The 12065-nt window shown below is 51.9% G+C and overlaps 1 protein-coding gene across 7 annotated transcripts in view; it reads right to left on the bottom strand.

Annotated features, from left to right (window-relative positions):
• Positions 1-4413: 4413 nt before the first annotated feature.
• Positions 4414-12065, bottom strand: part of A1BG (alpha-1-B glycoprotein) — a 28193-nt gene continuing 20541 nt past the window's right edge. For 4 of the 7 annotated variants that reach the window (XM_042918062.1, XM_042918059.1, XM_042918061.1 and 1 more), the window contains 9 exons: positions 9756-10022; positions 8435-8589; positions 8311-8349; positions 7941-8219; positions 7245-7517; positions 6661-6957; positions 5713-6009; positions 4958-5245; positions 4414-4583 (listed from right to left, as the gene is read on the bottom strand). In XM_042918062.1, the coding sequence (XP_042773996.1) occupies positions 4576-4583; positions 4958-5245; positions 5713-6009; positions 6661-6957; positions 7245-7517; positions 7941-8219; positions 8311-8349; positions 8435-8589; positions 9756-9835 (1716 nt within the window). In that variant the 5' untranslated portion in view covers positions 9836-10022 and the 3' untranslated portion in view covers positions 4414-4575. Of the gene's footprint in view, positions 4584-4957; positions 5246-5712; positions 6010-6660; positions 6958-7244; positions 7518-7940; positions 8220-8310; positions 8350-8434; positions 8590-8883; positions 9014-9755; positions 10023-10367; positions 10417-12065 lie in introns of those variants that run through there. The other 3 variants (XM_042918063.1, XM_042918065.1, XM_042918064.1) reach the window with 3 other exon arrangements.

Below are 12065 nucleotides of genomic sequence, written 5' to 3'. Positions count from 1 at the left end.
TTTGAGAGAGAGAACACAGGAGGGTCAGAGAGAGTGGGAGACAGAATCCCAAGCAGACTCCACACAATCAGCTCAGAGCCCAATGTGGGGGTTGAACTCCCAAATTGTGAGATCATGATCTGAGCTGAGATCAAGAGTCGAACGCTTAACCGACTGTGACCCAGGCGCCCCGAAAGAAAGAATTTTTGAAGAAATAATGACTGGAAACGTTCCAAATGTATGCCTTTCCAGAAGGTATAAATTTACAGGTTCAGAAGGCACAGTGAACCCAAACAGCATAATCTCAAACCCGTGCCTGGATACATCACAATTGAACTCCTGAAAACTAAAATTAAAAAAAATTTTTTTTTAATTTTTTAATGTCTATTTGAGAGACAGAGAGACAGCACGAGCAGAAGAGTAGCAGAGAGAGAGGAAGACACAGAATCCGAAGCAGGCTCTGAGCTGTCAGCACAGAGCTTGATGTGGGGCTCGAACTCATGAACTGTTAGATCATGACCTGAGCCGAAGTCAGACGCTTAACTGAGTCACCCAGGCACCCCGAAATTTAAATTTTTTGAAAAGAGTCTGTGAAAAACTGCATCATAAAAATTGATGCAAAAGATAATGAGTTTCTTGTCAGAAATCATGAAAGCCAGAAGGCAAAGAAACAACATTTTTAAAGTGCTGAAAAAAAAATAAAACTGTCAATCAAAAATTCTATATCCAATGAAAATACACATCAAGGAGAGCAAAATAACATTTTCAAATGAAGTAAAATTAAGACAGTGTGTTGCCAGCAGGCTAAAAGTTGTTTTGATGGAAGGGAAGTGATAGCAGAAGGAAAACTGGAATTTTGGTAGTGAAGAGTAACACACTGAAAAGATTTTATCTTTTTTTTTTTTTAATTTTTAATGTTTATTTATTTTTGAGAGAGACAGAGTGTAAGCAGGGGAGGGGCAGAGAGAGGGAGGGAGACACAATCTGAAGCAGGCTCCAGGCTCTGAGCTGTCAACACAGAGCCCGGCGCAGGACTCGAACTTACAAACCATGAGATCATGACCTGAGCCAAAGTCAGATGCTTAATTGACTGAGGCACCCAGGAGTCCCAATTTGATCTTTAAAATACACATAACTGTGGGGGTGCCTGGGTGGCTCAGTCAGTTAAGCATCCAACTCGATTTCAGCTCGGGTCATGATCTCACGGTTCCTGAGATCAAACCCCGAGTAAGGCTCGGCACTGATGGCATGGAGCCTGCTTGAGATTCTCTCTCTCTCCTCTCCCCCTCCCCTACTCTAAATAAATAAATAAACAAATGAACAAACATACACTTAAAAATATTTTTAAAGACACACATGACTTGAAAACAAAATTTATAACATTGTCTAGTAGAGTTCAATGTATATTGATGTAGTATATATGACTACAACATACAGAGAGGAGAGTATCAAAATTCACTCAGTGATATATTTGAGACTTGTATATTTTAATGCATAAACTTATATGTCAAGAACCACTAGTGTACAATTTTTTTTTTCTAATTTAAAGGTGAGGGTAAAGAGACTGATATAGTGATAAGGTTTCTACATTTCACTGTAAGTGGTATTAATTCTATATAGACTGTGAAGACTGGAGTATGCATATTGTAATCCCTGAGATCTCACACACACACACAACTATACAAAAAGATAAAAGATAAACCCAATATATGAGTTAAAATGGAGCTCTAGAAAATATTTAGCTAACCCAAAAGAAGGTAGGAAAAGGGAAACAGGGATAACAGAACAAAGAGAAAAAAAAAAAGGTAGACCCAAATCCAAACATATCAATAATTATATTACATGTAAATGATCTAAACACACGAATTAAAAGTTCCCAGAAATTTTGTTTTCAAAATAAACCCACTTTAGGTAAGTTTAAAAGGGTGGAGGGTTGGGGGCGCCTAGGTGGTACAGTCAGTTGAGCATATGACTCTTGATCTCGGCTCAGGTCATGATCTCGAGGTTCCTGGGTTCGAGTCCCACGTCAGGCTCTGCGCTGATGTTGCAGAGCCTGCTTGGGATTCTGTCTCTACTTGTCTGTGACCCTCTCCCGCTTATGCTCTTTCTCTCTCTCTCTTTCTCAAAATAAATAAACTTTAAAAAAATTTTTTTTAATAAAAAAAAGGCTGGAGGGTGAAGGAGAATGAGAGATACAGTCTTAGGGTTATGGAATGAATAAGTCACAGGAATAAAAGGCACAACATAAGGAATATAGTCAATGACATTAGAATAGTGTTGTGTGGTGATAGATGACAGCTACACTTGTGGTGAGCATAGCATAATGTATAAAGTTGTCAAACCACTATGTTTTACACCTGAAACTAATGTAACATTGTGTGTCAACTATACTCAAAAAAATTAATTGGAAAACAGAAGGGTGGAGAAAGATATATAATACAAAAACTAACCAAAGAATGTTAGAGTGACCATATTAAAATCATGCCAAATAGACTTCAAAACAAGGAAAATTACCAGGCATAAAGAGGGACATTACATAATGATATAGGGTCAATTCACCAAGAAGACCTAATAATTCCAAATATGTATGCAATATGTATGTGTTTTAGGGCAACAAAGTCATAAAATACAGGAAGCAAAAACTGATAGAACTGAAAGAAAATAATAAATAAATCCATAATTATAGTTGGAAACTTCACACATCTTTCTAAAATCAATGGAACAAATAGACAGAAAATCAGGAATTGAAAAGAGGAATTGAACACCACCAACCAACTGGATGTAACTGATGAAGTTGCCAATATTTAAATATTGCCAATTTTTTTTTTTAGATATATGTTTATTTTTGAGAGAGAATTAGCACAGGGGAGGAGCAGAGAGAGAGGGGGAGAGATGATCCAAAGCGGGCTCTGTGCTGATAGCAGAGAGCCTGGTGTGGGACTCGAGCTCCCAAACTGTGAAATCATGACCTGAGCCGAAGTCAGCCACTTAACTGACTGAGCCATCCAGGTGCCCCTATTGCCAATTATTTTATGCACAAAGTAGTTTCCTATTATTTAAACTGTTTTTAAGCCCAATAATAAGCTGTTACTGTTTACCCCCAAGAAATCAATGATCTATGTTTCCATTTGAAGGAAGTAAAAAAGAACAAATTTAATTCAGAAGTAGGTAGAAGGAGGGACGCCTGGGTCGCTCAGTAAGTTGAGCATCCGACAACTTTGGATCCTCTGTCCCCACCCCACCCCACCCCCGCCCCTCCCCCTCATGCTCTCACTCCCTTTCAAAAATAAACATTAAGGGGCGCCTGGGTGGCTCAGTCGGTTGGGCGGCCGACTTCAGCTCAGGTCACGATCTCACGGTCCGTGAGTTCGAGCCCCGCGTCGGGCTCTGGGCTGATGGCTCGGAGCCTGGAGCCTGCTTCCGATTCTGTGTCTCCCTCTCTCTCTGCTCCTCCCCCGTTCATGCTCTGTCTCTCTCGGTCTCAAAAATAAATAAAAAAAAACAAAAAAACAAAAAAACAAAACATTAAAAAAAAGAAGAAGTAAATAGAAATAAGGGAATAATAATGATACAAGTAGAGATCCCCAAAGCATAAAAGAAGCCATAGAAAAAAATGAACAAGTCCAAAAACTAATTAGTTCTTTGAAAAGATTAATACACTCGATAACCCCCTAGCTAGAGTGACAGGGAGAAAAGGCGGGGTGCGGGGGGACAATATCAGGCATGAAAGAGGTCACATCACTACAGACCCTGCAGGCATTAAAAGAATTCATGAATATTGTGAACAACGCTGGACCAGTAAATCAGACCACTTAGATGAGATAGGCAAATTCCTTTAACACAATTTATCAAGTATTAGTTGATAATGTTAATACACACCTACTGGTATGCCAGGACCTTGAGGCCAAGCTCTAGAGAGGGGCTGGGCAATAAAATGGTCCAGGGGTGTATTGCGTCCAGCAAAGGGCCTTAGATCCGAGGGGATGTTGGGAGAGCACGGAGAGGAGTCCCACCCCTCCAACAGTTTCAAGCTCTAATGCGAGAGACCTAGCCTGTGGCTGGGGACAGAGTCCGGCACCACCACCTGGTGGCCACTCAGCGCAGAAGACAAAACTACTAAACGCAATCTCTAGCAGCTTTCCAGTGTGGGGACCGATTCTGTCAAGGTGGGGTTGAGTATATCTGGAGCCTCAAGCTACCTACCCAGACCTGCTGGGGACAGGCAGAGGTGCCTGGGAAGTAGGAAGCACCTTGATGGAAGAAAGCAAAAAGTGATCTTGAAAAATATGGACCCAGTGGCCAATCTTTGGCTCCTTTATCCTCAGGATCCAACCCAGAGCCCTTCCACCTTTAGGACACAAGATCCCAGCCCATTTCCCTCAGCCCTGGAAGTCCAGCCCCCTGTACCAGGACTACATCAGCCAAGGACACCTGTTAAAGTCTCTCTTCACATTTATTGATTCCCAGGAGGAATGAGGGACAGTCCTCCAGCACCCCCGGGGTGAGTCCAGCCTCCAGCTGCAGCATGAGGGATCAGTGCCAGAAGGGAGAAAATACTTGCCAAGGATACCATTAACAGCCTGAGTCTGCAGTGGATCAACTTCCTAGACAGATTTGACAAAAGAGAAATGGTAGGGGAGGGAAGCGTCATGTGTCCTCCTCCCCAGTGAAATCAGGGCCGACTTCACCGAGGCCTCGCAGGAAGGAAGTAGCTAGGTCAACCGCCAGCCAAGACCTCTCCCACACCTAGGCCTCCCTCCAGGTGCTCAAGCTGACCAAACCACTCTGCTTCGGGCCTTAGCTTGTGTTGTTTCCCTGCCTGGAACTTCCCTCACAACCAGAGCAGAGGAGGGACACTAACTAATGTCCTCGGAGGAGGTGAAGGGAAGGGGCAGTCCTGACGCAGGGCACATTCTGGGCAAAGGCCAGCAGGAGGAAGCCAGCTCACAGAACCCACAGAACCAGAGGAAAACTTCACCTGCCACCTGGAGCTCCACCGGCTCGCTGAACTCCGACACCAAGACTTCGGGCCACAACCTGCGGTACCGGCAGCTGTAGTTGCCCACGTGCTGCGGCCCCACGTAGGTCAGCACAAGGTCGGCCGAGCGGTGGGCGGTCCGGGTCTGGGTCGAAGCCTCCTTCTCACCGGCCCGCAGCAGCTCGAATGTGACGTCCGGCACCCGGCCTTCGCAGCGCAGGACGGCGTCGCGGCCCGGAGTCACCGCCCCGCGCCACAGGGGCCGGAGCTGGGGCCTGGGAGGGGGCCCTGGAGCAGCAGCCGGGCCAGTCGGGTGAGGCCCGCCCCTCAGGCAGCACCCCACCCCTCCCAGCATTCCCGCCCCCGCTACACCCGGGCCTCCAGGCTGCCGCCCTGCTCTCACACACCTGTCTCCCCTCTCCCAGCCCCGGGCACACGCGGCTCCTCCTACTGTCTGCCGCGTCCCCCCTTCCCCAGCACTTCGCAAGTCTCCTGGACTCGGGCCTGATCTGGGGCTTCCCGGGGTACCCCAGCATTTGGCACTCGGGACCTCAGGACAGGGGAGGAGGAGGAAGAACGGGCCCCGGAAGAAGAGGGCCGCGAGCACCGGGAGTGAGGCAGAGGCGAGGCGGCCGGGGCCCCTCCGCCGCCGGAGTTCCGGCAGGACGGGGCAGGACGGGGCCGTGCGGGCAGGACGCGGCCCCGGAGCGCTTCCCCGCCGAGCCCAGCTCTGCCCCCGGGCCCGGGCCGCTCACCCTCCACGCGCAGCTCCAAGGGCGCGCTGGGCGCCGAGCCCGCGAAGGGCGGCTCGGTGTCCACGTAGACGCAGCTGTAGTTGGCCGAGTCCACGGCCGAGACGTCGCGCAGCTCGAAGTGGGCCTCGGTGCCCGCGGGGCTCAGGACTCGGTGCACCCGGCGCTGGCCGGCGTCCTCGCGCACCAGGGCGAAGCGCAGGCCGGGCCGGGGCGCGCGGCACCGCAGCTGCAGGGACGCGCCGGGCGCCGGCCGCGGAGTCGCGGGTTCGGCCGAGAGCTCCGGCGCGGGGAGCGTCTCTGAGGGGAGGACACGGGCTGACCCGGGCGCCGAGGGGACGTGTCGGGCCTCTCGCCTGCAGGAGGCGGCCCGGCCCCTCCGCTCGCTCCCGGGAGGCCCGCAGGCGCCACCCTCCGCTTACACCGCATCGCCCTCCAGACCTCCCCGGGACTCTCGCGCGCACTCCTACACTGTTCCTCACTCATTTACTGTCCATAAAGATAGACGTGGGCAAGGGGAGCCCAGGGCGCTGGGTCGGAGGAGCACGCGTGCTCCCCCGCAGGCCTGAACCCTCTCTCGGGGTCGACGCTCTGGGTCCGGGTCCTCCGCAGGCCCTGCGGCCCCCGCCTGGCCGCCTTCAACAAACAGGCCCCCGGCGTCCCGTCCCCCTCCCCCCCGGAGCTGGGAGGCGGGAGGGGACCCCGGGCAGGCGGCGCCTGCGTGACCTGTGCCGGACTTGCGTGTTGACCCAGCTATTCTTCGTGGGGCCCTGGGGTAGACGAGCTCATTGTCCCATTCTCAGTTGGCGAAACTGAGGCTGGGCGGATTGGGCTCTCCAGTACCGGGGGACCCTTCCCCGGGTCTCTCCTCCCGCTCTCCGTCCCCGGAGAGGGGCGCTGTCGCCCTCCCAGCCTCAGGTGCACGGTTCAGCCCACGGCCGCCAGGCTTACCGTCGCTCAGCAGCAGCTCGGCGGGCGCACTGTCCAAGGACCAGGTTTGCTGGCCACGCAGCTGATAGCGGCAGGTGTAGAGACCGCCGTCGCCCAGAGCCACCGCGTTCAGGTGAAAGAAGACGCGGTCTGGGCTGGTGGAGCTCATGGGTACTTGCAGCACCTCCTCGCCCCGCCTCAGCTGGAAGTGCACGCCGCTTAGGGGCGCCACGCAGACCAAGGTCTTGCGGGCACCCGGGTGCAGGACGGCGGCCGCAGACTCTCCCTGGAGACTCAGCGTGGGCGGCAACGGTGCGCCTGCAAGGTCGCGAGGTCGCTGGGACAGCGTCGGCTGGGACCTCGGACCTCTGCCCTCCCGGTGGCCGCCCCGACACCACTCTTCCTTGGGGCCCGTCCCCAGGCCCTGCACCGCCCGGCAGTGTCAGTGTTCGGCCCCGGGGATGATCCACCCAACCTTGGGCCCACTGTTTCCCAGACCCAGTCCTGGGCAAGGGTATTCAGGGTTAGGGGTCAAGAAAAACAAAGCTCTGTCCTCCAGGAGCCTCCTACCCCAGGAAGTCCTCTGGGATGGTCCACACACTCACCCAGCTCTTCGACTGTCACAGTAGCACTGGGCTCAGAGGGTGCACCTGCTGCATGGGTGCGGTAGCTGCAGCTGTAGTTGCCAGGCCGACGGACTGGGAAGGTGGCCTCCACGCCTGTAGGGGCCTCAAACACCTCCAAAAACTGGTCATCGCCTTCCAGCCTCAGCAGGAAGGTGACACCCCGAAATCCCCCACGGCACAGCAGTTTTGTCTCCAGGCCAGGTGTGATCCAGGACACAGGCTCCGTTGAGAGCACAGGCGGGGGCAGGGTCTCTGCAGGTGGAGCAGGGTCAACCGGTGGTTCTGCATGACTTGGGAGACATGGGTGGCCCAGCCAGACCCAGCCCTCCACACTCACGTGAGTGGAGCCGGGGAAATGGAAGGCATTGATGGAGGAAAGAGAGGCAGCGGCAGGAGGAGACAGGGGTATGAAACAAGAAATAGGTTACAGGAAATGTGCCAGGCTTGTCCCAAGTGCTTTCTGAGGACTCATTTATTCCTCACAACCTTCTGGGGTCAGTATGAACATCATCCTCATTTTACAGATGAGGAAACAGGGTCAGAGGTGTCAGATGACTTGCCAACCCTCCCCCCCTGCCAGAAAAGCGGGACCAGGAGAGTGAGGAGTGGAGGGATGAGGCCTCTCTAGCAGCCTTCTCCCCATTGCCTCATGGCCCCATAAAAGCCTCCGCTCACCTGCCCCAGTCACCTCCAGGAGATTGCTCAGCTGGGTCCATCCGCTGCTCAAGCCAGAGCGGCAGCGGTACAGGCCCTGGGTGTCACTTGTCACTGGTCCGAGGGGGAACTGGTGCTCCATAGCAGGTACACCAAGGTGCACAAGTTCCTGGGTTACCCCATCCTTGAACAGCTCAAAAGCCATGGTCTCCAGACAGGCATGGCAAGTCAGTGTCACATTGGCCCAGGGTTCCAGCAGCGATTCAACCTCTGCCCACAGGTCTGGCTGGGTCTGGAATGCTGCACAGTGGATTGGGGTGAGTGCTGGGTCCCAGGACAGAGGCTCACCTCTGCCTGTGCCCGCCATCCCCAGGACCCGACCCAGACTCACCTACTGCGGCCTCCGTCGTCGCTGGGCTCAGCAAGAGACCTGCAGAGACCGAAACTGTGAGGCCCCTATTCCTATCGCTCCTGCTCCCTCCCGCCCCAAGGGACCCTGTCCCCAGCAACCTCACCCCAGAGCATGAGGAAGGCCCAGAGAGTGGACATGATGGCCAGCCTTGCTCCAGCCGGTGAATGCCTGGGGTGATAAAGCCCAAGCAAGGGGGCGGTGGCAGCAAGGGACACTGACCCTATTGTTTGTCCTTCCCAGAGGAGTGGGGTGGGGGGCCTGCATGGGGTGGAGACAAAGGGCAAAAGTCCAGAGCCTTGGGAGCCTCATCAATAAGGATAATCAATAATTATACATAATTAATAAACTAATAAATAATAAAAGTGGTAACTAAATATATATAATAAAAAACATATAATTAAAAAAAAACCCTCCCTGGGTTCCATAAGATTAAAGTCATATGGCCTGGGCCTCGCACATATGAAAAACATTAGATAAAGTCTGTAATTTTCTGGAATGTCCTCCATCATGACGATTTGTAGCTGTTTACGTAAAAGACATAAAAATGCGCACCAATGTTCCTTCCTGGAGCACGCTCTTCTTTGTGAAGACTATGTACCCTGGGCACCAACTTGGGCTGCATAAAATTCTTTTCCTTTCTCTTGAAAAAAAATTTTAGGGGGTGCCTGGGTGGCTCGGTCAGTTAAGCATCCAACTTCTGCTTGGGTCATGATCTCTGGGCAGAGGGCTCAGAGCCTGGAGCCTGCTTTGGATTCTGTGTCTCCCTCTGTCTCTGCACCTCCGCTGCTCACACTCTGTGTGTCTCTCTCTCAGAAATAAAATAAACATTAAAAAAAGTTTTAATTTGTTCATTTTGCATCAACCTAACAAAAAAATGTAAATGAATAAATAAATAAAATGAAAAATAAAATAAATAATAGAATGGAATAATAAAATTACTAATAATTAAAATGATTAAGGTGAAAATAATGAAATGATTTATAATAAAACAATAAGTGATAAAATAAAACTAAATAATAAAAACGGAGGTACCTATTGTTGTTCTCAGTGTTTTGCGTGCTCAGACTTAGGCAGTATTGGGATAACTATCACTCCTGTGTTCGATGTGAAGGAAAGGAGGCCAGGCAGGGTCCTGTCCTCCTGCTGACTTCCTGTCTGCACAGTCTCTCATCTCTGAACAGCTGAGGAGTGCAGGGTTCCTTCTCTCTGCAGGGATGCTGAGCTCTGCCCTTCAGGGCCCAGCCTAGCCCCCTCCCCATCATATTCCACCCCAGGTGTGAGGGTGAGGGTCCACATGGGGTTTGCCTGTCTCTGGGTTGTTGTTGTGTTTTTTTTGGAGAGAGAGAGATGGCACAAGTGAGGGGCAGAGAGAGAGAGACAGAGACAGAGACAGAGAGAGAGAGAGAGAGAGAAGCTGGGCTCACCTGAAGCGGGGCCTGTGTTTACTCGAAGCGGGCTCAAGCTCACCAGAGGCTGGGTTCGAACTCAAGAACTGTGAGATCATGACCTGAGGCGAAGTCAGATGCTTAGCCAACTGAGTCACCAAGGCGCCCCTGTGTCTGGATATTCTACAATGGAGGTTATGTGGTCTTCCTGGAGGTGCGTCCTGGCTCTTTCCAGGAGCTGTTAGTTGGTTCTCCTTTGTTGATTAATTCTGTGCTGTGTGATCCATCATGGATTTGGAGTCCGATCTGCAACAAGGACCTTGGGTTCAGATCGGTGCTTCTGCCCACCTCCCGACTCCAAACCTGTGCTCGGGTTGTGGACGGTTGTCTGAGCTGCCTGTGGTCACTTGTGTGGCTGTAGCCCACTGTCCAGAGGCCAGGCCTCCCCCTCTTTCCGTGGCCTCCCCTTCTCCCTGGGCAAAGCCTGATGGGATAGAGTGGGAGGAGTAAGAACATGGTGTTCTCACACTGGACCTCTGAGGAAGTCCTGCCATCCCTGGAGACCTAGTCTGCACCCTGGGTGTCCAGCCCCAGCTCTCTCCCTAGGTTGAGGGCCCACGGAAGCCTCCTAGGTCTCACATCACACCTGACCTGGCTTCCTCTGCCCTTGTTCATTCCATAAGCATTTGTTGAGCATCTCCTGTGTGCCAGACACAAAAAAGACAGTGGGAAAACATCGACCCACGCCCTGCCTGCGTGGAGCCCAGCCGGTCAGGGAGATGGAGAATGCAGAGGGTGGGTGCTGGGAAAAACATAAACCCTGAGGATGTGGTGGAATGTGGGGTGCAGAGGAGCCATGTGACATTGGAAGGTCAGGGAAGGCTTCCTGGGGAGCAGAGATCTGAACAAGGCCAGCAGGTTGAGTCCTGCGGGTAACTCCTGGGGGAGGAGTATTCTGGGCAGGGGGAAGAGCCAGTGTAAAGGCTGTGAGGCAGGATGAGCCATGAGGAGGCTGGGTGGTAGGGGTGGATAGGCAAAGGGCAGAGGGCTGGTGGGAGAGCTCAGAGCCCTTATGGAGACCAGCCATGCTGGGCTGTGGGAAAGAAGTTTAAAAATTCTCTATGCCTATACCAAGGGGTTAACAAAGCATAGGGCTTCCTCAGGGCGAAAGCACCCAAGGCTAGTCACTAAGTAGAACAAAGCATAGAGCTGAAAGCCCCCCCCCCCCCCCCCCCCCCCCCCCCCCCCCGCAACAGGACAAAAGTGTCCCAAGTGTCTGAGAACGGCTAATGATAATACAGGTCTTAAGGGAGTCTTGAGGAACTTATTATTCTCAGGATAGCATGCTCCATTTATCTTAGTCCTTAGAAAAGTTAGATAAACAGATGCGGTGCCTGCAGGAAACGGCCATCTGCTTGGTGCTGGGATGTTGACTCGTCTTTACCCTAACCTCTAATGCCTCATACCTTCGAAACCCTTTTCCTCTCATATGAGTTAATGATTACTGTTTTGTTTCTTTCTGCACATCTGCCACATATGTAAGCCCTCTGATCCTAATAAATATGGAGAAGGGACCTTTACTTAGGGCTCTTGTCTCCTCATAGACATTAGTCTCTCTCGTATTCATTTCTGCCTCCCCTCTCTTGCTGGACAAGGGAGAACTCCAGACTCATAGTCCGCGACACTGGGCCTGATGGGCAATGCAGGGTCTTTGGCTTCTGCTGAGTAGGAAGGGGAGCAGGGAGACTCTCCATGTCTGGTTTCCCTTCCACGTTTGCTGAGCATCCCCTGAACGCTCGCTGCCCCGGCTCCAAGCCCAGGCTTAGAAGGCTGCATGTTCCAGCTGGAGCAGGTGGGGGAGGCATTCCATGCAGAGGGGCCAAGGGTCATTCCACTGAGAGCCAAGGCCAATAGGTGTTACCAGGCCTCTGGCACCCAGACGAGGGCCTGTGGCCAGGTAGAGCAGCAGAGCAGAAACCACCAAACACTGCCTTTAGTCCATTTGCCACAGGGCTGCACAAAGGCAGGCAGGAGCATGATCAGGTCAAGGATCTGTAGAAATGAAGCTGGCAGCCTGCGACAGGGGATACTGCGAATTTCTTCTGTCAGTCCTAATACCACTTTGCTACACCTGCCTAGGAGGTCTCCATTCTGTGCAACCACCCCTTACTGTCCCCCTAGACCTCCAACTCAAGTCTAGCATGCTCTAGGTGGACAAGTGTAAAATCTGATGCCGCTTATACTTTAAAAGAATTGCAAGGCTTTGCTCATGTAATTGGCATAAACCTGGGTAATGAACACGGGAACAGCATCTAAGAGTATCTGACCAAGGAGGATGGGATACATCAC

This window comes from Panthera leo, chromosome E2, assembly GCF_018350215.1.
Source record: "Panthera leo isolate Ple1 chromosome E2, P.leo_Ple1_pat1.1, whole genome shotgun sequence".
Taxonomy (NCBI): Eukaryota; Metazoa; Chordata; class Mammalia; order Carnivora; family Felidae; genus Panthera; species Panthera leo.
The sequence above is the reverse complement of the archived record's forward strand: the minus strand, read 5'-3'. Positions and strand labels throughout refer to the sequence as shown.